The sequence below is a fragment of the Nyctibius grandis genome, chromosome 11 (genome assembly GCF_013368605.1).
Source record: "Nyctibius grandis isolate bNycGra1 chromosome 11, bNycGra1.pri, whole genome shotgun sequence".
NCBI lineage: Eukaryota > Metazoa > Chordata > Aves > Nyctibiiformes > Nyctibiidae > Nyctibius > Nyctibius grandis.
In genome coordinates, this window is record NC_090668.1 from 17,355,265 (window position 1) to 17,380,892 (window position 25,628).

At 45.7% G+C, this 25,628-nt stretch overlaps 1 protein-coding gene across 1 annotated transcript; it reads left to right on the top strand.

Annotated features, from left to right (window-relative positions):
- The first annotated feature begins 17,635 nt into the window (after nucleotides 1-17,635).
- MEX3B (mex-3 RNA binding family member B) lies at nucleotides 17,636-21,049 on the top strand. The gene is given in 3 exon segments (XM_068410528.1): nucleotides 17,636-18,243; nucleotides 19,151-20,048; nucleotides 20,050-21,049. Coding segments are annotated over 3 exon segments (1,674 nt in total). The 5' UTR covers nucleotides 17,636-17,987; the 3' UTR covers nucleotides 20,570-21,049.
- The last annotated feature ends 4,579 nt before the right edge of the window (nucleotides 21,050-25,628 follow it).

Consider the following 25,628-nt stretch of genomic DNA (forward strand, 5'->3'; position numbering starts at 1 on the left):
ATGGGCACATGTGCTAATTAATAGATCTCAGAAGTAGGTAGGAGCCTACCTGCATCCGTATCATTCCCAGACAAAGCGCTCATTCAGCTGTGCAGCAACTGCCCGTTCCAACAGATTTGTGTTATCTGAAATGGGCAGGAAGCGAGGGGGCACAAAGCACATGTTTGGAATTACATAATCCGCGGTCAAACTGTGCTCATGTTTCATGTTCATGCTTAGTCAGACTGTGGCAGTGATTAGGGTTGACTAAACAGTTACCGTACCTCCCATTTTTTCCATTGTGTGGCATCTGCTAGCTCTGTTCATCAGTAAAGTCTCAATCCAGGCAAGCGACACGTAGCGTGGATCAGCCCCATAATGAACTAGAGAAAATCAGGGAGAGAGATTCAGCAGTTTTGATAATATATTAGCACAGGATTATTGGGAAATGTGAACTTAAAGGGAAGGCTATCTGCATTTTAGAAACTAAATCAAAGATAAACTGTACAGTAGACTCCTCTGTTTTATCCTGCCCGATGCACTTGCAGTACATTCATAATCTTCATAAAGGAGAAAATGAATTGGTAAAATAGGCTGTTTTATGATAATATCCCATATGTTATCAGATTCATGCAGGCAGAATCACACTAATGAAGAGAAATTGCAGTTTATGTAGGGCTTGCAGGCCTCGCTTAGGCAGATTAACAGTGGCAAGGGTAAGAGGCAGCACGCTGCCTTGGCAGGCTGCCCACCAACTAATCAATGCAGATGGAGTCAAAGGGACTGCGAGTCTGATTCCCAGCAGTTTCATCTCGGCACAGGAATGACTCTATCCATCAGTGTGCGTTGATAAGACATCCTTTAAGCTTGTGGTAAGAATGAACCCGTTTGGGGAGGCAGAGGCTGAGCAATACTAAAAGCGATGACTCCGCACGCAGTGCAGGGGAGAGGTGGGTATTTAATTTTAGCTGCTGACCTGATTTCATGCTGAATGACAAGTATCTATAGGAATCCTCATGGGCCAATCAGTTGCTATGCTAGTGAGGCTTTTGGTGAAATGCATTTAATTTTGTTCAAGTGATGCCTTTAAGGAAGCACCTACGATTTTAGCTCTCGGAAGTTATGACTCCTTCAGGTTGATTTTGGCTAGTGCTGAACTTCTTCCATGTTTCATGTTGCTGAAAGTGAAGTCTAACTCAGTTGTGTATTTAACATGGCACATACTAATGTTCTGAAATACCCTGATTTTCCTCTGTGCTGTTCAATTTTTTCACCAATAGGAAAGCAGATTTGGTGCAGAATCGAAATGATTGAAGTCCTTTTGCCATTTGCATGCACATCCTGAAGTGGGGTTTAGAAAATGAAGCAACTGCAGAGCCTCATTGTTGAGGAACTGCTTTGCAGAGGGTTCTCCTTTGTGGCTTTGTGCTTGAGGAAAGCGTACTTGTGGTGACCCAGGAGAGGGCTTTCATTTTTCAAGAGGAAGGCTAGCAAAGATCTCTCAGTCCACATATCAAGTCCCTTGTCATAGAAGACACTCATGAAAAAAATATGAGCGTTGGGCCCACACATGGGGCAGATGCTTCACTTTCCACTGGTGATAGAATCCTGGCCCCTACGAACATTAGTCACTTGGAGTACTTCCCTTGGCGTAGTGTGTTTCTAATAAAAAATGAAGGCTGCTTTCAGCCAGGAGCCAAGCATCAAATTGTCCAGTATTATTGAATATTTAACTATAAAATATCAGTGCTTTTACTACTGCAAATAATGTGGTAGCACGCTCAGTTGTTCTGTTTATACTCCATTCTGCTGCTGTTGCTGGCTTCTGTAGGTAGGGTTTGGATCCACGTTTGGTTCATGCCCATCTTCCCATAGTTGTATTGATTGATTTGGAAGTTTATGTTTGAAGATCACTTCACATTATCCCCCCCCTGCTTTTGACTTCAGTGAAAAATGGCTGGACCCAAATGCCAGGCTTTGTGGACAGGATTTGTTTGTTTTCTGTGGCTAGTTGCTGACTGGAACCTCATCTGCACGTTTGTATTGGCTTTTTATTTTCAGTTGTCTCTGAATCTGTCCAGTGATTAGTTTGTTGACAGATGGCTTTTCCCTTGAATAAGATACAGTGACTAGATGTTCTGAAAGTCCCAGAAGGGCTCTGGCATTTGTCCTCAGGACAATGAAAAACACCCTGGCATTTTCTGCCTTCTCTGAATCTGCCTTTCATTTGTGTACTGTATGGATTCCTCTAAGGATATGGAAAGAAAAATGTTAAAATGTGGTTATACCAGGAAAAGTGACAGTTCAAAAAAGCCTTTTACTCAGCATACCTGCAGTTTCTGTGTATTGCAGTTCACACTTACTTGCTTCAGTAAGCAAGTATGTTTTTTAACGCTGTTTGAAGGTAACAGAGCAAAAAAAAGGAGGATAGATTTGATTCCACTTGCTTTCTTTTGACTGAGTTCCTATCCCTTGCACTCATGCAAATGGTTTGAGGCTCTGAGGTTGCACAAACAGTGCAAACAGTACAATAGAAAGACAACAGGATTTTCACATGGGTATAGTGGGAGCTGTGGGACATTTCCTCAGTAGTGATGTGCAAGGAGGAAAGAACTTAATCTGACTCTGTCTCCAATTTGAGTCTGCAGGGTTGGCATCTAAGGGAGAGGAGGATCCCTCTCCCTATTGTCGATACATTAACAGTCGTGAATGGAACTGCTGAAATGCAATCGCTGAAGCACACTGAAACCGGGCATCCTGTAATGCTAGGACTGGTCCCTTTTCCAAAGGGAAAAGAATCTCAAAATTATAATACTTTTTATAATCTCTTAATCACAGCTCTCATGAAACAAAAGCCTTCTAAGAGCATCCTTTCTTTAACAGTTACAGACAAAAAAGCCTCATCCAAGTAATGCACTTGCTGAACCCACCATACTGCTGCAGCTGGGTACGAGGGACAAACTCACCCTTTTCCCCAGTGACAGCGATGTGCAGAAATCCATCCTCGGCCTTTTTTTTTTCCCCCCTCGCACCAAATTCTTCAGTTTTGCAGCATGTGCGTCAGCTTGTAAAAATGACTCACAAGCTCATTCCAGCCTTCTGAATTGGGAGCCCAATTAAAATACTACTTGTAATGCACATATTGAAGAGAACGCAAAGTGTCTGTTCCTGAGTGTCAGGCGTTAGCATAGCATATCTGAAGGCCTGTCTTGAGCTAGTCTCATACTTGCCGGCAGGAAACCTTGTGTTTAATTAAGATACAAGTAACAGAAAAAAATATTTTGAAAATCGACTCAGGTAAAAAATTATATATAATTAAACTATAAATTTGATTAATTATAAATATAGCAAAGTTTATTCGTTTTTAAACATTTATTTATTTATATACATTCGATGCCATTGTTGGATAGAATGTTTTATTTATAAGACACTGAAAAGGTTGTTTTCCTGCAGGGCTACAATACATGGCAATCAGCTTCTACTGTTGCTGGTTTGACTTTTGAATAGACATTGTCTTAGGTTTCACTCGGTGTCATGTGGGCAGGTGCCCCCGCAGAACTGCACGGGTAATTCTTCACAATATCAATCTTCAGCCTTCGATGAGCCTTTACGTCAGGACCAGCCAATCTTTCTGACGTTACCACCCGCGTACCAAAATCCTCTCTGGAAGGTAATCTCATGGCAGAAATGGCAGCACCAGGACTGAGTTTGAGTGCACTGCAGATCGTAGAGTGACTCAGCAGTGTCACTCCCAGCTTCCCTGACACATTTCCTTTCACAGGTGAGGACTCGGTCATGCCGCAGGTCCTGTTGACATAGTCCCAGCATTGACTTGTATTTTGACTGGTGTAAGTCATATATAGTTCAAAACTAGGCATCATCCATGCCAGCACCACATCAGCAATCAGATTTTTGCCAGCAGGCAAAGGTCTCCTGTCACGGTTTAAAGCTGGGCCGGCCACTAAACCTGCGGCAGACGCTCTCTGTTAACCCTCCTCCCCCCACCCGAAGGGAAAGGGAAAGGGAAAAGGGAGAGAGACTTACAGGTTGGAAAGTTAAAACAGTTTTAATAAACCTATAATAATGAAAAAGAGTATAATAATAATATTGGAATAATCAAATATATACAAATATATATACAAAACCAAGATCGAGCTCCCCCGATGTCGGCAACGTCACCACCGGCACTGCAGGGCAGGCTCCGGGAAGGCCCAGGCTGGGCCTAGCGACGGTCGAGAGCTGGATTCAGGGATGCACAGATCGGGATCGGGGGCAGCAGGAAAACAGTCGGAGTCCTCCTTGGACACCGGCCATAGCAGAAAAGAGCCCGAGAGCGAGACCCTCGTGATCCCCCCGCTTTATACCGAGAATGACGTGTATGGGATGGAATACCCTCGTTGGTCAATTTTGGGTCACCTGCCCTGTCTGCTCCCCCCTGCAGCTGCGACCCCCCTTCGGCTCTTCACTCATAAGCAGTGAGGAATTCAGCAGTGACCTTGGTTTCTCTAAGACTAAGTACAGCAAGAGCCTTACTGCACAACATCCCTACCGGTGCCTCAGCGATAACTACAAACTTCAAGCGTTATCAGTCCTGGAAGCAGACACTGTCTGCAAAACATGTAGTTAGTTTCAGAAAGTGCAGTTACTTAGAGGAGACTTAGCTGAAAGTAAAAATCACTGAAAGGAAAATCGGCCTGGTTTAGGCCAAACCAGGACATCTCCAGAGAGAGCGTGCAGGCTGAAAAACATGTCATCCAAGCTCAGCAAAGATGATGTTAGTGGTATCCATGTGTGGCCCTTTAACATGACTTTCTGGCATATACATCACAGCACTTTTACCTCCAAGATGTTTCTATGGCATCACTGTAAACCTTAGGGCAAGAAGGTGAGAGCTGCAGCAAATGGCAAGGAAACACTCAAGGAAAAGATGGTTCAGAGTGTGATCGCTCCCTTGTGTTATCTCCGCTATCCAGCTGTGGCCCTCCTTTTCACTGGCTTCTGTGTGGTTGGTGGAGAAGAGAGGTCATACCTAGGAGCAGCACTTGCCCAAGTTCTCCTCCCTGGTCCCATAGCACCATGGCAATTTATGCCCAGTTTCCAGAACAGGGACTACAAAATGGCAAGGTCTGTAAGCCTGGTGGTACCATGTTACCAGCCTTCTACAGGTGAGCAAAAAAAACCCCAATCTTACATTAAAGGAATTCACTGACAAAAGCAACAACCTCAAATGAGAAGTATTTAAATAAACAGCCATTCTGACTTAAGTTTTTATGGAAAAGAAGAAAATAAATTGGTCACATGTTGTGGGAACCACATGCACAGGAATATATTTTTCTTCAAATACAAGTCTAGTAATTGTAAAAATGAAGCCCGATTTTTGTCCTAGCAAAGCTCATGCAAATCAAATGTGCACATGTTGTTACTACTTATAAGTATGTAAATAACATATATGAATAATTGCCAGTAGGTAGTAGTGTGTGTTTTTCAGATAAGTTTGTAAGTTAGTACTGCAAGTGTTTCATGTTTAAGGTGATTTAGAACAATCCTGTCATCTTTAATGTATGATCTTAAACCATCATTGCTTTGAATTCAGTCCCTGTTCTGTCAGTAGTTCTGTTTCACAAACATCAGCCCATCTCAGAGAGGCATATTTTGATTTTCTTTTTCAAGCTTACGGACAAACCTAACTGGAAGCATTTTGAAAAGTGACAATTAGTATGAGCCTAGAGAATTCAAATGTATATGTTCATTGGAATGATTGGATTGCTCTCTAGTGTTTCATTTTAGGAGAGCTTTTGATAAATAAATGCATTATTTTAATGATTTATGCACTTGGAATTGCTCTGTCACAGCAGCTGTTTTGAGAATTCCTGAAAGAGCTCACTGGAAAAGGAGCAAGGCAGTTACTGGACATCCACCACTTCTCAGTGTCTCATCGTCCTTTGCAAAGAAAGGAAAGAAGCAACCATCTGGAAGAGACTAGGGATTTCAGTGGAAACCATCACTTCCTTGGCCCCTGTGTTATTCTCTGCTGAGAGTAACCTAAATCAATGCTGTTCCCCTAACTCATCACGCAGGAGGAGATGCCCACTCTCTCTCCTGTGAGAGTAGTTACTACATCTCCTGTGAGCGTGTCCCTGGCTGGACATTCATCCTTCCTCAGGTGATGACTAAACCACTCTTGCAGCCTGGCTGGTCTCTCTTACTGCCTTTGTTGTGCTTTTGGGAAGGGACTGAGTTTTTGTTTGGTGGAAGAAGGGGATGCCAATGGTAAAGATTCTTTCTGTGGTGTTGCCTGCCAGGAAGCGAGGCAGAGGTCAGGAAAGGCTCTATAAATATTTCTGCAGTAACTCAAAGGCAGTTAGCATTTTGGTTGATTTGTTTTTCCTGAGGTGTATGAGACTGCTCTCCTCTGTGCAGGTGTCTGATTCATGTGGGGCTTCCTTTTTCTTTCTTTTCCTACTTGTTTCCTGCCTCTGCAATTGTTGCTTGCACTTGTAGCACTTTTACTCAGCCTGGCAGTCCCACTGAATGCAACTAGGTTATTTGTGCAAATGCTTTTCATCACGATTACGGTCTGCAGAGTCAGACCTTTTGCTTCTAACCTGTCCCTCCCAAGTTTCCTTTCTCATTGTTTTTCCTTTCACTTATGTCTGCCTGCTGTTAGAGCGAGCTAGCAGAGAAGGAAGTGGGGGAGGGCTGTTTCTGCAGGGGTTTCAGTGCAAATAGCTGCACGGCTTCTAACTTCTTGAGCAGATTAGGCTCTTCCTGGCATGCACTCAGGCTGACAGAATCACTCATTGCCAGGTGAAGTTAATGTGTTTGTGCCACCAGTGTCCACAAGCTACACTGGCAGGAATTGTAGTGAAAGTAAGGAAGGGAGTAATGGGGCCTTCCCAGCAGCAGAATTAGTGTAGCCCAGAGGAGCTGTGCAGAGGAGATCTGTGTCTGACTCAGGCTGAACAGATTCCCGTTGAGCTGATGGAGCTGTAGTCCTCCTGCACATGGAAGGCTTAGGCGTACTGATGAGCCAAACTACCAAACCAGAAAACTTCCATCTTTTGTGGTGAGTGAGTCCCGATTTCACTTTACCGCGGCTTGATTGATACTTACTTCTTTACATAATATTTTTTTTGTCTCAAAGTAATACTTACAGTCTCCATTAATGAAAGAAAAAGCAACATGATATAAATAGGTGTTGGAGGTGATCACACGAGCTTGCAGCCTGCTTCCAGTCCCATGCAGCCATGTCCAACCACTCTAGGATGGAGGTGAAATGTAGTTAACCTGCCCTGTTTGCCTTCCTGTATTATCTATTGTTCTTAACCTGTTCCCTTGGGATGTAAGTTGACTGTGTGGTAGAAGGTGGGATGGAATCCTATTTTGTGAAGAAATTATTCTTATTGACTGGAAATAGTATCAAGTTAGATGTTCAAAGTTGGAGTCCATTTGGAAAATGCGTGGTGATAGGTCTAAAAACTCCTCTGAGTTTTCTATTCAGAATTAAGGAGGAAAGTAGGAGGTAACTTTACCTAAGTGCACACAATATATAATCTGTGAATGAATACAAAATATGAGCTAGATGGGACATTCTGTTATTCCTGTAACAGGACCAACTCATCCATGTTACAGCACTCTAAAAAAAAAAAAAAGAGTTATTCCTTCTCAAACATGGAGTTTTGTTCAGAAATGTACTTCATCTCAAACACATAAATTCCCTTGAATATGGCTGAGCTGCCTTTGTCCTTGTCTAGACAGTCCCGGGGTGGGGCACAGTGCTAAGGCTTTTCATCTGAATCCCGAAGTGCTTTTCCTCTGGATTCCATTCTCCCTCTTGAGTTAACGTGGTCTGAAATACAAAAACTAAGAACATAGTAATTGTTATTTCCATCTTCCTTTCAACATTTTCTTCCTGCTAAGAACGAGGAAAAGCATGAGGGTGACACACTTCAGTTCATACTCTCACCCCTGGCTGCCAGAGCTGTAGAAGCTGGGAGGCTTTGACAAGGCAGATTTGGTGAGGTTTGTTCCATTACACCTTCCCAGTACAGCCACAGTGGAAGTCCTGACTGGGAGCCTTCAACACTGAGCGTGATGCATAAGCCAGAAGGATGTAAACCAACCTCCAGCTCACTGGCTGGAAGTAGGAAAGGTAGTTCTACAAATCCCATCAACTTTCACCCAACACCTTTGCTTCCTGTTGTAGACAGTGTGAGTTAAAAGCACAGTTGAGGGTTTGGGTTCTTTCTCTAAAGTACAGTTTTGACTGGGAGTTACTAAAAGGCAGTGAAAGTGAAAGCATATTATGTTCTTTTCAGAGTCCCTTCTCAGTGATTGCCATTTGAGGAATGAGGTTGTCGAATTTGCCACGTTGCACAAAGTTGTCGCAGCTGTTCCATATTGCTACATTGGAAATTAAAATGGAGATCTATTCAAATTGTCTGACACTTCCAGCAAGCTTGAAAGTAATGCTCTAAAATATAACACAACTCTAATTTGGGTCCTGGGGGATAGTCAGTAACATTGAAAGCAAACGTCTTTTTCCAAATGATCTTTAACTACTTTGTGTCTTTTCCTTTTCCTTGCTAAATTCTGCTTTCCATGGCAGCCATATGATCCAGCTGAAGTCAACACAATTGCTGAGAATGCCAAAGACCAAATCCTAGGCGAGAACATTTCAGTAAGTCTAGTCTGTTATGACAATAAATATTTTCAGGAATGTTTAAGCTATGCTAACCTTTACAAAAGAATAGCTCACATTTCTATTTTCTTTCTTCATAAATGTGTTGTGCCTGAATCTTCTTAACAGTTTCTTCATCTAAAGATAAGACTGGATTTATCTGTATCTGTAGAGGGTAAGGCAATCTCTTAGTTTAGGAATTTGTAGAGGTCAGCTTTTGCCTGTCAACACACAATCAAATCTAACTTTTGATCCTAGTGCTGCTGCTTTAGTAACACTAGTTTTATAAAGGCTAGAAAAAAACGCATAATCTAGGAAATTAAGTTCTTTGAAACACACGTAACTCCAGACCCATGCTTCAGAACTTGAAACAAAGTTTAGCCAGCTTGATTTGTTGTCGCCATAAAATATTGTTTCAAACTATTAATGTTTTTATCTGGTAATTCTTATTCTACAGAAAGAATGCACTGTTGACATCTTCTAGCATTTTTTTGTTGCTGTCCTGAATATGCCAGTTCATCACTCACACTGAGCATTAATCACTACGGTGAATGTAGCATTGTGATCTGTTCAGGAAATATTTGACAAGGCTTTATAAAGGCACTCTGTAAAAAAAAAAAAAAAACAAAAAAACAAACAGACAAAAGTAGTCTGTGTTTTTCCTTGTGGGTGAAATTCACCTGCCTAAAGCTCAAACAAATCCGTGACAGACTCTTCGGCAATTCCAATTCCACTGCTATCTGTTCTGTTTTGCTTCCCACGCATCCTGTAATGACAAAGATACTCTCTTCTAAAATACCATTTGCTTTTTCAGGGTGGCACTGGAAACTACGAAGGGCTCAACGGGCCCTGGAAAGAGCAATGTGCTATTGATTAATCTGTCCTCTGGATGAACCCTGGTAAAGAGCTGTATTTCCAAAATTCTAGATTAAAGAATCTGTATACAAATAATGGCAGGAGGAGTGCTCTCTGGGATGATGGGACTACATAAATAAGCAGTTCTTCAGTGCAGCATGTGGTTTTCTAATTTCCAGTAAAATGGAATGAGTCACACATGACAATGCCATTGCCACTAACCAGTGTGGCATGGCATCTGAAAAAGATAGCACTGGAAGGGTGTGAACTGCAGAGCAGATGATGGGGCTTGAAACATCTTGTTTGCTTTGGCAGAGCAACCGCAGTCTTGATGCTTTCCCACAATCTGCTCCAAGGATATAGGTTTTGCTGTGCTGTATCAGATTATTACTCTGGGAATTTGTGTGTCCTGCCTTTGCCAATGGACAGCTCTCGATGCTTCAGATAAAGATAAATGCCCAGACTCCCCACAGGGGAATTCCAGAGTTAGATGGTGTTTCTTCAGGTAGGGTTTACATTACTGCAGAATTACCAGGGGAGGTTTTTTCTCCCCAGTACCAAATCATAAAGGATACATCTGCTCAGTCAGGCAAACAAAGGCCCAAGACAGCTCTCAAGTCCAGGCTCACATACCATACATATTATTTATATGTAAGTACATGCTCTGGTATGGGCCTTAGGCCGAGTTCACTCCAGAGGGAAGGTCTAGCCATAGTTATGTCTTAGCACAGGCCCAAGTTTTTCTTCCTCGTGTTTGGAAAGGTGCTGCTTGGCAGCGCAGCTGCACAGGAGCAAAACCCCCCGTGACTGCTGCTGCTGTTGAACCCTGAACCTGAGAGGACACGATATGGAGTTTCAGAAAATGAAGGCCCAAATTAAAGGGATTAAAACCAAACCCTTCCCCTTTATTTCTGCTCTGAGGCCTCCAGAACTGGGGATCAAATCTTCTGGTGTTAACGAACTGGAAACTCTGAAACTTTTCATGCAAAATGCCTCCAGCAAAACTGGAGGCATCTGTTCAAAAGCAAGCTGAAAATGACCTAGCACACACGCTTGGTCCCTGCAGCAGGGCATTAAGGTTGTCGACTTGGTAGTCATGAATGACTTGTGCTTTCTTGCATCTATTACATGCAAGTGGCATCAGACACTTTTTCCTTTGAATGTTTCTCAGAACGAATACTTGTTAAAGACGAGATGGAAGGAGGACATAAGTAATTCTTTTTCTCCTCCTGACACATCCCCAAACTCAGCACTGCTGAGTGCCATATTTAGGCAGAGTTAACAGTGACGTTCTGTGTTCCCCAGCATTGTATTTTCACTGGTTTATGTTGCTTCCTTCCCGTCAGTATCGTCCAGACTAAGGGCTCAGGAAGAAGAGTAGTGTAAGCTGCAATTTAATTCCCTGTAGATGGAGATGGGCTGTGACAGAAATGCCTGTCGTCCTGGCAGTCTCTCACATCTGCTGGAGGCAGAAGAGTATGTGAAACAATAACTCTGCCAGCAGATGTGGTTCTGTAGGGACAGTAGTGTCTGTGGTACGAAAATTCTCTCCCAAAATACAGATCTGTGGGGACAGTAAGTGTCTGTGTCAGCGACAACTTTGCAGCATCTGCTGGGACAGTAATGTCTGTGATACGTAAATGCATCTCTGCATCTGCTGGGTCGGTCAGAGAGAGATGTATTGTATGTATCCAGTTTTAGCTGTGAAAATTTCCTTCACTTGCCTGTAATTTGGGGCATTTGATTCTTCTTCCCACAGAGTTAATAAGAACTGTCTTATGTAAGAAGAGCTAAAGGTATTCGTGGATCTTCTGCACGTAGGACAGACATTGCCACGTTGCAGCTGCCAAGAAATACTGCTGCATTTTCTCCTACCATAGTATTAATCATTAATGGCTTTGTTCTCAATGAACAGCCTGAGTATCTTCAATGATGCTCTTGTGAGTGCTAATGCTTTGTGGTTGCAGTGAGAGCATCACATGAGAAATGTGTTTGTTCAGAGCAGAGATGCACCACAAACACAGCGTTCTGACCCAGACCAGATTTCAAACATTCCTAAGTACAGGTGTGTGCAGATAAAGATTTGTCATGTGGCCCCATCTCTAGGTTAGGCACTGGACCTGGGGTAGGAAGGATTGCACTGGAGACAGTCAATTTTTCAGCAGCAGCAACTCCATTCAGATGTCAGGGTATTTTGCTACAACAAAGGCTGATGTTGACATTTTTTCTTGGATAAAGACAGATGCAAGAGCTTCTGCCTCAAGGTTATCCATTATACAGTATATTAACTAGATGTTTTAACATTGTGCTTCCTGCAGAGACAGAAATGAATGATGATTAATACTTATCAATTAAAATCTCATCTTTTCCCTTGTGTATTTATATGCTGAACTTCAACCTACAAGGCAGTTCTGTGACAGGAATGAGATATTCTTTTATTGGAGAGCACTGGGATTATGATCAGGGATACATTATTCACTCATTTATTATGAGTATTGCATTTGTGCCTAGATTTTGCCTAGGCATTGTATATAAACATAGTCTCTGTACAAAGGAGTTTACAAACAATTAGCATTAAGGGACAATTATTTTCTCTTCCTTCTTGTAGCAGCACTGAGTAGGGGAGGAGGGATGGAGGAGAAAGGAAGCAAAGGTTGTACATGTTTTATGACCGTAATTATAATTAACTATTTCAGAGACTAAAATTAAATTAAAATGTAATTATAATTTACTATTTCAGAGATTAAAACTGCTGAAAAAAGACTCAAGGTTATGAGCTACTTCACAGATCTATGAGTTATCTAGCTCAGTCTATAAACATACAGATATAAATCTTTTTTTTTTTTTTTGATCTAGCCACTGTTTAACAGACAGTGCCCACAAGTGTGATAGGTGCTTTACAGACTTGAGACGCCAGTGCCGCATCACAAACCGAACACTGGCCCAAGGGCCATGGTAACAAAGAGCTCCAATCCCACAGCAGCGCACAGAGGAGCACTCCACTGAGAGCGCTGCACACAGGAGCAGCCTGGAAGGCTGGACTCTAAACACATAATGGGAGAGCAAGAGAAAGGCAGAAGTGATTTTCATTTTCGAACTCTGGTTGGCACGGTTGTTAAACGCCATTTAATTCAGATATACTGTGCGATAACCCTTGTTCGTAAGCAAGAAGCAGAATGGAACAATAAATGAAGGAGGCCAGTCACAATCCAGGTGGAGAGTTTTAAAGTGGGCAGGCGATCTGGCTGGTTAGTTCTGATTTATTGTAAAGGCATCTTTATGCTTTTTGAATTCCCTTCCATCAGTCTTGTTAAACAAAACTGCATCCTTATACGGCAGTGCATCCCTACACACATGCACACGCTAATCACTCACATCAAACTAATAGCAAATGCCTATGAAGGAAGTACAGGATGTGATGCCTATGTGTCCTGGTTTTAATCTACTGGAAACAAGCATTTTAGTTTAGTAAAGCCATTAGCAACTGGTATAAGTTTACAGTACTGTATCAATATTTTCAGAGACTGATTGTGACTGTTAAAGGTCTGAGACTTTTTCTGGTTTGTGGCAAAATTGCTGTTCACAAGTTGTCCCAGAAGATCTTTGTTTTTAAAAAAATATTTTGCAAATGAATTCTCTAACAGAGGTGTAGAATTATGGGGATGAAAGCACATGTGGGGAAAATCATCGTCATCTCCCCATTAGTGTTTTTTGATGTGACATTCCTTATCACGAGGGAAAGAGGCACTCCTGCAGCTTCCCTACCCCTGGCTCTCCTTCCATCTCAGAGAGGTATCCCAAAGCCACTCACTACTCCATCTCCGTTTTATTTCTTGTCATTTATTAACACAAACATACTGTTTTGAGAGCTCTGCCCATCCCTTAGTATAAAGCATCCAAAATGGTTGGTACAACTGGTGGAAAAATAATAAACATTTTCAGCTGCAGTTGTTCAGGTGCTGGATGAGTTGTTTATAAACTTCTTGTCTAGAACTGTCAAGAGGTGGAGCTAACATCATTGAGAGGTGATAAATTCTGACACAGTGCTCTGAGATTTCACTGCCACTGAATATAGGTTAATATGGGATTCAATAGAAATCTGGTTTGTATGTGGCTACATATGACAGGAAACGAAGGAACTTGTCATTTGTCCGCAGATTGCTAATTGTAGTTCATTGCACATGCAAAAGGTTAATTTGTGTATGTTATCACATTAATCATGCACTGTCTCAGAATAAATGATACTCCTAGTCTTCTTGATGATCTGGCCTGTGGGATCTGGGACATAATTTTATAAGATTATGGCAAATAAGAATTTTACAGTAAATGCTGTAACAGGCAGCAGTGTCCTCAAGTGTAAACAGCTGGGGTAGAGAGGACGTGCAAGTCTCTGGTACGAAATACTTTTCCTTGACCCTTAATTTAGTTATTCCATGAGATGCATGTAATTTCTTCTTTGCAATGATACATTGAAAACAGAGGTCCCATCTATTCTAAATGAAAAATATATCCTATTCTTATTATTCCTAATGCTTTGTATTTAGAGTAGCATTTAAAGGCCTCAGATTAATTCATGACCTCTTCATGCCAGGTGCTGTATACATACACACAGTAAGCTCACTGCCCCAAAGACCTTACACTTTAATTAAATGAAGGTTGGAGGAAGGAAGTTTTATTACCTCTGTCACAAATGGGAAGTGATAATAGAGAGGGAGAAACTAAAAGGCCTGAGAATTACACTCCTCCTGCAAGGAGTCCTGTGTTTGCCTGTAATATATCCTCCCTTCCTGCTTTTGTTAGGTCGCTGTAAATTGGTAGGTAGATGGTTGGTCTCTCCCCCTGAGATGGAGTTTACTATAATTCTGCATATGTTTTAAGGTTTCATGGAATTAAAGGCGTTATGTAGATAGATAATACTTTAATTGAGAGCTGATTAAGTTATTCTGAAGAAATACTTCTGTGGAGTAAGTAGAGTCATATGAATCTTGTGTGCATTGCTTGTTGCTATACGAGCACACTACTGCGTAGATTCTGTGTTCCCATGGGGGCTGTGCTGTTGGTGCATGCGTGTTTTAAGGTCCATCAGTATAACATTTTATTGTTATTATTATTATTCCCTGTAGTTTGCTCTTAAATGTTTTCTGAGATAGTACAAAAGCAATAGCCCTCAAGATGTTGGACCATCCACAGGATTCATTGAGGCTTGAAACACCAGTGCCTGCTTAATCTCCCAGAAATGCATTTCCTTCTCCCTCTGTCCCCAGAAAGTATCACGCTTATTCTGAAATGCATTTTAAACATTTTTAATTAGAGCTTCTAGCATAACATTAAAAAATAAAGCTAGATCTGCATGGAATCTTGCTTTGAGAAAATTTTTGCTATAGAGGAACATAAACTTGAAGACAATAACTTGTTTTCCTCCTTAGCACATGGAAGTTCAGTACAGTATAGTGATCTTGGGCAGAAACACAATCAGAGTTTAAGCAGATGTGGTGGGAAGGGGGAGGGAGAAAAAAAGAGGATAATATAAGTCAGGAGAATAAACAAAACAAAGAGCAGGTAAAATCTAAGCACAACCCAACCACTCTCCTCTTATCTTTGCATTTCAGCATTTATGACCCTCACTGTTGGACTTCAACAACAGTAATCCTCTCTGTTGACATGCCTTTCCCTCATCTCTGTCCTGTCCTGCCCCTGTCTGGTAAATGGGTACAGTTGTCTTGTCTCACAGATTTTTATAGAGTCTTTGAGTTAAAAAGACTGCAAAGAAGCAGACTTTTCATTTCTATTTTATTTAATAATAAAGACCATTGGTTTTATTGCTGTCAAAGGTTCTGTCCATCTGCATTTGCTCTGTTCAAAAAAAAAAAAAATGCTCCATGCTGAAAATAGTTGAGAGCCTTCTGGATCCTTGAGCATTTGTAAGTAATCTCTCGTTTACCCCCTATGGAAACCATCACTGCTGCCTATGGAAGTGTAAATTTGTAAAATAAGTAAACTATTAAATATGAAACTACAGAATTTCCTTAGCTGATGGGACAAGCTAAGCACTTAGGAAAGCACATCACCACTGTATACCCGGCTAGAAAACAATCCACTGGCGCTTTGTTGTAAAACATGCAAACATCCCGAGGAAGTGACAGTAATTTGCAATAAACACTGCGTGTAAACAATTACGTGTGACTTGTTACACTTGTTTGTACAGGCAAATGGCTAAACAGATCTATGTGCACTTGTAAATGTCTGTCCCCGTCAAACTTGATACTGGAAAACAATTACTTAGTATTTGATTTCTCTGAACTAAGAAAAAGTCAGTCTTTTGTACCTGACAGCTGTCAAGGAGTAAATAAATGTGGATGCTTATAGATACATGGAGAAAAGCTGGAGAAATTAAATGTGATGGTGGTGTTTTTATGAGAACGGTGAAGACACCTTCATCTCCATTCACCAGACTGAAGGAAGGTTTTTGGGGCGGGGTACTTGGTGAAAAAGGTGTTTTTACTGGTTAAGGGGTCCTGTGGCGGCAGAGAAGTGTAAGTGAGTGATTTGGTCATGCAAGGTCCAAAGAAGAGGCAGGTGTGACTTGTTTTCTAGTGGTTTAGCAAAGTGGATGTAAGATGTTGGTGATACTGTGCTAGAGCAGTTATGCATGATGCGTTCTTCCCCTTCAGACTCCCACGGAACAGCAACGCTGAAGTTGCAAGGTGAGGGAAGCCGGTGAGCACAGCGTCTGCCAGTCAGGCTGCAGACTGTAACTGATCGGGGTCACCCCGCCCGCTCCCCAAGTAGGCCAGCCTCGCAGGCGGGGGGCGGAGGACGCCGCCCGGGCAGCCTGAAACACGGTAGCGCTTCAGGAACCGCCGCCGCCTCCACAGCGCCCGGGGTGCACCGAGCCCGCAGCGCTGCCGGGGCAGGCGCCGGGGGCGCGGCTCCCTCTCGAGGTGCTGCTCCCCGCAGGGCGCTACCCGCGCCCGCCGGGGCCTCTGGGCTCCGGGGCCTCCCGGGAGGACCAGAAGGCGCCTCCGCAGCCGCCGGGCCCGCAGGCGCTGCCTTCCCGCTTCTCAGGAGCCGGGGGCTGGGGGCAGTAACCGGCCCCGGGCCCACACGGCTGCCGGCGTCCCCCCGAGGAGGGCGGCTCCGTCCCGCCGCAGGGGACTCCCGGAGCGGGGAGGAGAAGCCTTGGGGGCTGTTAATGCGCCGTGCGAGGGGCGCCAAGGCCCCCCCCGCGCTGAGGGAGCCGGGCCTGGCCCAGCCGGGCCGAGCGGGCAGCGAGTCCCGGCAGCCGCGGCGCCGCGCGGGCGCAGTGCGCAAGGCGGGGGGAGGGGCGCGCAGGCGCACGGCGCGCACCGGCGGCGGGCGGGTCTGCGCGGGAGCCGGCCGGGGTCCGCGCGGCGGGCGCGGCAGACGCCGCCCGCAGGGTCTGTGAGGGGCGGGTCCCCCGGGGCGCGGAGCCCGGCAGGCAGCGGCGCCGGGACGGCTTTGAGCGCTGCGCGCCGCCTGGCAGGTGGGGTGCGGGGGCCTCCGGTGCCGGCGAGCGGCTGCGCGCTCCTTCCGAGGCAGGCGGCGCACAAAGACCGGCGGTGTCCGCCCACCGCGGCACACACCCTCCCGCCAGAATAAACAACCCCACCACCCAAAACCAGCCCCAACCCCGCCACCGGCGCTCGGCTGGCGGCCGGGAGCAGGGCTGCTCTCGGGAGGGGACGGGCGGCCCGCGGACAATAGGCGCACGCCGGGCCGGGGCATCGCAAACAGGCGCCGGGGTCCGGTATTGTTCCCGCACCCGACAACAAAGAGCGGAGCCGGGCCGGGGAGCGGGGGCTGGGGGGGAGGGGTCAGCGCCGGCCCCTCCGCGCCGAGCCCGGCCAATGGGCGCGCGCAGCGATGGCGGCGGCGGCGCGGGGCTGTCAACGATCGCCGCTTACGCTGCGGCGCCCGGCGCGGCCCCCCGCTTCCCTCCCTCCCTGCGCCCGCCTCCCAGAGCCGTCTGGCTGCAGCAGTGCCTCAGACAGAGGAGGGGAGAGGAGGGGAAAAAAAAAACGCTGAGTGAGTGGAGTGGAGCCTGGGAGGGGCTCCTTAAAGAAACGCTGCCGTCGCTTGGCATTGTGGCCGGCGAGGAACTCGAGGGGGGGAAGCCATCGGAGCTCCTCTCGCTATCCTCTGCCCACCCCCCCCCCACCCCACCCCCAGCCGACAAAAAAAAAAAAAAAGGAAAAAAAAAAATCCTCGGGGGGGGAGTCGTGGGGGGGGGCCCTGAGAACATCTTATAAACCGGATTGCAGTGAGAGGAGCAAAAAAAAAGCAAAAAAGATACAAAATATACAAGCAAAAGGCAACAACTCCCCGGTCTCCAGCAGTCGCCCACCCTCCCTTTCCTTCTCTCCTGCTGGCCATCTGCCTTGGGTTTTCCTTTGTGTCTGATCTTTTACTACTGAGCCGAGTGCAGGAGGAGGGTGCAACACACACAGGGACTATGCCCAGCTCGCTTTTTGCAGACATGGAGAGGAACGGGAGCGGCGGCGGCGGCGGTGGTGGTGGTGGAGGGGGAGAGACCCTGGATGACCAAAGAGCCCTTCAGATCGCCCTGGATCAGCTCTCCCTGCTGGGGCTGGACAACGACGAGACGGGCTCCATTTACGACAGCGAGCCTCGGAAAAAGAGCGTGAACATGACTGAATGCGTCCCGGTGCCCAGCTCGGAGCATGTCGCTGAGATAGTGGGGAGACAAGGTGGGTGACTGCATGCGAGGGGGTGTGGGTGAGCGGGTCTCCCCTCCGCGCTGCCGGGCGGGCGGCTCAGATGCGACACTGGCCATTCCCAGAAAAACTGCAGCCCTACCGTGGTGGCCGGTACCGGCTTCCCCCAGACAAAGAAAGTGCAGCAAGGCGTGATGTTTCCGAGGAGCGTTATGCATCAGTTTCGAGATGCACTTTCAGCTGCCAGGAGGGGGGAAAAAAAAATGACGAAAATAATACAAATCGCTCCTTTCCTCCGGCTGCAAAAGTTAGATTTGCAAGAGGAAATGGGAGGAAAATGGGAGCCTCGCTGCTTTTTTTTTTTCACCCCCAAAGTTAGAAACCGTGGATTATTTTTAAGGAAGAGAAATGGAGTGGGGAAGTGGAACAATGGGATTGGAATAAAGCATCCGCAGTGGGGAATGTGGCTCACTCGGTACAGCTGCCGCTCCTCACCTTCTAAAGAACTGATTTTATTTTTCCGAAAGTGCTGAGCAGGAATGTGGATTGGCGGGTGTGTTGATTTCTTAGGGCTGCTTGCATTTTATTTCATTTTTTTTCCCGGTTGTGCCGTTTTTCTGCACGCTCCTTTTTTTGTTGCCGTGCCTGTGAACTGCACGGTGGTAGTTTTGGGGCAGTTTGCATGGCAGATGTGTCGCTGGCCACTCGCGATGCCTTTGGGTGTGTGCCAGGGCTGTGGGCTGGCATTACTTTACACCGTGACCGGGGCTCCTGGACGAGATGCCAGCAATCACCTGGAGTAGGGGGCATTGTGTTTCGGGCGGGTGTGGGTTTTTTTCCCCTCCCTAGCTGCACCCAGATAATGGGTTGTAACCGGTTCTCCCCCTCTCCTCTTCCTCCCCCTTCCCTTCGCCTTCCATCTCCCGCATCTCGTTCCTAGGTTGTAAAATCAAAGCTCTGCGGGCAAAGACCAACACCTACATCAAGACCCCGGTTCGCGGGGAGGAGCCGCTCTTTGTTGTGACGGGCAGAAAGGAAGATGTGGCCATGGCCCGCAGGGAGATCATCTCGGCGGCCGAGCACTTCTCCATGATCCGAGCCTCGCGGAACAAGAACACGGCCCTGAACGGCACCGTTCCCGGCCCCCCGAACCTGCCCGGCCAAACCACCATCCAGGTGCGGGTGCCTTATCGCGTGGTGGGCTTGGTCGTGGGGCCCAAGGGGGCCACCATCAAGCGCATCCAGCAGCAGACGCACACCTACATCGTGACCCCGAGCCGGGACAAGGAGCCGGTGTTCGAGGTGACGGGCATGCCCGAGAACGTGGACCGGGCCCGGGAGGAGATCGAGGCGCACATCGCCATGCGCACCGGCGGCATCATCGAGCTGACGGACGAGAACGACTTCCACGCCAACGGCACGGACGTGGGCTTTGAGCTGAACGGCACGGGCAGCCTGTGGAGCAAGCCCACGCCACCCAGCATCACGCCCACCCCGGGCCGCAAGCCCTTCTGCAACTACCGCAACGACAGCTCCAGCTCGCTGGGCAGCGCCTCCACCGACTCCTACTTCGGGGGCGGCACTGGGGGGGGCGGCGGCGCCCGCCTGGCCGACTACAGCCCCCCGAGCCCGGCGCTGAGCTTCACCCACAACGGCAACAACAACAACAACAGCGCCAACGGCTACGTGTACGGCGGGGGCGGCGGCGACGTCCTCTCCTCCCCGGACTGCTGCTCCGATCTGCCCTTCGACTCGCCGCCCGGCTTCGACCTGGCCCCCGCCCCGCCGCCGGGGGCCGCCCTCATCTGGCCGCAGTTCGAGCGCGGCCCCGCCGCGCCCCCCCTCGCCCGCGCCCTCGCCCGCCGCCGCCGCCGCCTTCCCGGGCGCCGCGCCCGCCAATGCCAACCTGGCGCTGCTGGTGAGCGGCCCCCGGCGGGGCGGCGGCGCCCCGCCCCCGGCGCGGCTCTCCCCGCCCCTGCACGGCAGCGCGGCGGGGCCCGAGCACCCGCTGGCGCGGCGGGTGCGCAGTGACCCGGGCGGGCGGCTGCTGGCCGCCTCCTACCCGCTGTACGCCAACGGGCTGGGCTCCCACCTGCCGGGGCTGCCCTCCGACTCCTCGGCCTCCTCCTCCTCTTCCTCCAGCTCCTCGTCCAGCTCCTCCTGCTCCTCGTCGGGGGTGCGGCGGAAGGGCAGCCGCGACTGCTCGGTGTGCTTCGAGAGCGAGGTGATCGCGGCGCTGGTGCCCTGCGGCCACAACCTCTTCTGCATGGAGTGCGCCAACCGCATCTGCGAGAAGACGGAGCCGCAGTGCCCCGTGTGCCACAGCGCCGTCACCCAGGCCATCCGCATCTTCTCCTGAGGGCCGCGGGGGCGGGCGGGGAGCGCCGGGGCCGGGGCCGCCGCGGGGTGCGGGAGGGCTGGGGGTGGTGGTGATAGCGGGTGCATGCTATAAATAATAACGGGCGACTCCATTCTAGTGCTAGGCTAGTTTTTACACTGTACTTTAATACGAAGCTTCCAAAACTCCCCCCTTTTTTTAAAAACAAACAAAACAGAAAAAAAAAATATTGAAAGTAGAAGATGCTTATGATGATGACAATGGTGTGTGGACTGTTAGTAAAACGTGCTGGTAGTTCCTAGGATGCTTATTACGAAATAATTAAATCTATGGGTGGATACTTTTCTGAATGTTCTTGAAAGGGCAAGAAGTTCCTGTGAAAAAAAAAAAAACACGATACTGCAGCTTTATCAAAGTTTAAAAAAGGAAAAAAAAAAACCACCTGTAACATATCTCTTATATATATTAAAAACGTTTAAAGGTTTTAAAGATAAATTGCATTAATACAGATCGAAGTATTTTATTCTTTTTTGACTTGAAAAATTATATTTCATATTGCAAAGATGTTTACAAGTATTTTAATTTAAGTTCAGTGAACTTTTTGTAGCTGGGTTAAATCTTTTTTATTTTAGTATGGCCTTATGGCAAAGAACACTGTATTATTTTAATATCACACAATTGTGAACGGAATTACAAACCATAAAATGTGTAATGCTTTGAACAGTATTCTGTTGGGATGGAGATTTTATAGGTTCAGAAAAAAAAATCTTTTAAATCTGCTTCACCCAGCATATTTTCTATTCAGTGATATAAAACATATTTTATTCTATATTATTACAAAAATGGAAATGTATAAACATATGTCAAAAGGAACTGTTGAAGCTTTCTAACATTTGTATAAATAGAATTCAGTGGAAATTACAAAAATTCTGTTGCACCACTATAGTTTTAGTATTTCTATTTTAATACATTTGTTTACCACTTGTTTATGTATATGTAGGTGACGTTACTTGAGCTTAAATGTACTTTACTGAGCAAAGTTTAAAACAAAGTATATTTTATTTTATGATAAAGGGCCTTTAACCTCATGGTCAAATACTAATATTATATTTGCTGAGACAAGATTTGAAATTGTATCAAGAGTTTTATTTTTCTGACATTTAAAGTTCTACATAATAAAAGTAAAACTTAAGTAATGGTGCTACTTCATGTTTTTTTAAGTATTTCTATATAAATAAAATATTACAGAAAAAAAAAAGTACGCTGTGTGCTGATTTGATTTGATGTGCTGAGAGTGTCTTTTGGGTTTTTTGTTACCTGCTTGGAGCACTGAAACATGGTGGAAGTTTAAACTCTGTCATGTTAATGTTACTGCAACTCTGTAGCATGTGAAGGCTTCCAGAACAATCCTGCCTGCCATCATACCTTAAAAAACGTTTTTACGGAAAAATATTGTTTTTTTAATAGGTGGCATATTGTTGGGGTTATTCTGCATCTAGAAATAGTTTTTTCAGAATTTTTATTAATGAAAAATGCTTGGTTTCATATGAATTGCTGCTTTTAGCAAATAAAGCATATGTAGAACCAGCTGACAGCTTTGTTAGCTTTCTGATCTGAAAGCAGATAGCAGGGAGGCTCCTTTGTTGCGAGGCGTGGATGGAGGGCTGAATCCTGTGGGTCCTGGCTCTGCTGTGCCCAGGGACCTCCGAACTGCATCCCAGACTCGGTGTTTTATAGAGTGGAACAAAGGCTTTAGTCTCTTTCCTGAGCTCTTGAAAGTGCTTCTTGGTATTTGGCAGTTGTGGTTCGGGTAATTGGTGTTGACAAGCTTATTTGAATAAAAAAATTTATTGCTGGGTAAAGTTTATTTGCTTTTGATGATGCCCTCAGTGGTATTGGGGCGAAGGAAGTAGAGGTGCTTTGTGACTAACGAGCCTACGAGCCGACCAGGCAAACCCTGCAGTATTTCTGTTGCTAATTGTAGTCAACATGTTGGTGTGAACTTGCTGGATACAGCAGCGTGTTAGAGCCGATTGCTGAAGGTGGCCGCAGATCATTTCAAGTGTGTGTTTTTGAGGGTGCTAGTGCACTTTTCAGTGCAAACCAAACACAAACCCTGAAGCATATTTCATATGTTTTACTTTGTGCTCAGCAGTGTATGCCCGAGCTGCTCTGCTCGGATCTCCTTTATGGACTCCAGAGCTGCTGGTTGGGTGGGAAGGGGGAGGAGGGAGGATGCGGCAGGGAATGATGGGATCTCTTTGTTTGATTTGATTTGATTTTTGCTTCTTTCATTGAACTGTGATTGTGGTGTCAACTGATTTATAGAGTTAAAATCCCTCACTGAGTGTTGCATTTGTCTCGGGAAGCTTGTAGTTTTGAATGGTGGGAAAAAACCCATAATGCTGTGGAAAAGAATCCAGAGAGTGGCAGAGAAGATGTGCTTAAATACAGGAGTGGTACGGACGTTGAAAAAAACCTTGGCAAAAATCAGTTACTTTAAAGGGATGAGGAAGTTTAAGTCCACGTGTATATTTTCTTAATGATGGGTGTTTTGGAAATGTACTCAAAATGCGTCAATCAATTTCTCGTTTCAGTGTAAACATCCTGTGCTGGTGTCTGGGAAAAGTTGTGAAAATGGCTATAGATAGAAAAGTGAGTTTGATCACTTTGCTGAATTTCCCAAGCTTAGTGAAACTGAAAGGTAAATAGGGTGAACAAAAAGTGAAAACTAAATTCTCCTCCTTTTTTTTTTTTCCCCTTAACGTACAATACTGTGTATCTCCACGGTGTTACCAGCAGTGGTATGGAAGAGCAGGAGCAGGCCATGTCCCTCGGAACAGCACTGGTGCAGCAGCTCGACCAATGCCCCGACCTGGGCGATGTGGTGGGGCACTGCTCTGCTCGGCCGCCGAGTCCCTCGGTAAATGTAACTGGCCTCATTGTCCGTGTTCATCTTGCAGGACTTAACCTGCAATTTTCTTCACCAGACTGTGGCTGAAACAAAGGCAATCCCCTCTTCGCCTGTGGCCCCGGATGCCTTTTTGTCTTCTCCACATGCATGTAGTTTCGAGGTGGGAAGATGGGCTGCGGTGCCTTAAAAACCTGATTGTGCTCATTCCTCTTTGGGAATTATTTCACCCACAGAGGGATGGGTCTGAGTTACTCTTGCTTTGACACCCAATGATCCAGCAAGTGCCTTTTGCCCTGTCTTCCAAACACGCGTGCCTGTCCAGCAGCATCCACCCGAGGCACTTCCACTGCCCGGTCCCTCCGGCTGCCGGCAGGGCCGGTGCCAGCATCCCCCTCCCTTGGAGGGCATCGCAGAGGTGTAGTGGCATGTGCGGTGTCTGTTGCATTATGTCTCCTCGCTTGCTGGGTTGCAGTGGTGTGCCCTGACCCCAGATCTGCTCCTGGGGGTGGGCTGTAACATCCCTTGTCTTCAGCTGGTAGAGGTGAATGCACGTGAGCGGAGACAGCGCGGGGAGGAACGTGCGGGCTGCACATGTGTGCTGCCCCCCAGATTTATGCTGTAGGTCAGTCCCTCAGGCTGCGGAGGCCATAAATCAGCGCAGAATTTGTCCCGAGGTCTGGGGCCATATGGCGTGCGGGAGCGGGATGCCTGTGCGAAAGGAGAATAAAGACCTGCGTTTGGTGCAGGGATATTTCAAAGCCTGAGAAAGGGGCAGAGTTCAGTGTGTAACTGAGTGCTTTGAAATATACAGATGTATATGGTCAATGTTTATCTTCCAGAACAAAGATCACTTTGTTTTTCAAATGTTTGTGTGTTGGTGCTGAAAACCGTTTGTGGGGGTCTCGATCACGAGGGGCTCCTCTGCAACCTGCACTTGCGGGGTGCTAATGTACGTGTATGGTTCCCAGTGCGTGTACACGTAATTATCTCAAAAAAGGATACTTTTACATTTGTAAGAATTATTATATACGAAGTCCTGAGATTAATTATTCCTCTGTCCATATCTTGTACTCCACAGAATTTGCATAACAATAAGACATCAAAGCCAGAGCCCTTTACTGGGAAAAAGGTCCTTCCACTATATTATCTTGTTGTGAAATAAATGATAATGATCAATTTAATCTAAATTTATTCTTTAGATTTTTTTTTCTGCAAATCAATTGAAATGAGACTTAAAAGTAAACTTTAAATTTAGTAGTAAGAATCTAGTACAGTAAGGTATTTAAATTAGATTGATTTTTGTTTGATGTTTTTTACTCCTCTCTGCCCTCATCCCTCTTTTTTTTCTCCATTCTCCTTGTCTTGCCATTTTGGAAATTGAAATGATGCTTCGCTGTCACTGAAGTGAATGGGATTTCTGCCGCTGGAGGAGCGTGCTGGTGAGTGTTGCGTTTAATTGATCTAGAAATAGCAAAAAGTAATTATTCACCCTGCCTCTGCTTATTTGTGTTTCCTGTACCTGTTGTCTTTCTAGTAGAGATGATTTAATTAGAGAACAAAGACTATTTTAAATCTAAGGATGTTAAGGGCTGCCTCAGTCTGTATAATCGTTTGAATTTCTGATTTACTTTTTTATGATAGTCTACCTGCCAAATGCCAAAGGGCCCAAGACTGCAGGTGGATGAGCGCTCTATCCAAAGATGAGCGATGTGGGAAGACACTCATAGCTACTGCATTCTCTCAATTTATTCTCAGAAAATAGATATATAGCTATATATATGTGACCGTATATTCAATATATACTTGTGTACACTGGTGACTGCTTAAATCCTCCAGAAAAACATGGATTAGAAAGTCTTTCCTTTTTCAGTACATTAATGTTAACAAAAACTTGCTGTAATACTAGAAAAAGTTTTATTGTAGTTTTATTACTTAATATTAAGGATTTTCATGAGGCTTCCACAGCTGGATATGTAAAATAATTACATCTCATCTAATTTCTAACTTTGATTAAAAAGTAAAAAGCTGATCCTGGCTTAGTTTCAGTGAATTAGGTTGTATCATGATGTGCTTATATAATGATGAAGCTGTATCAAAAATATTTAAGTATACATACATTTGGTGTATGGATTATTCTTTATTGTTATCTGTACACATATAGGATGT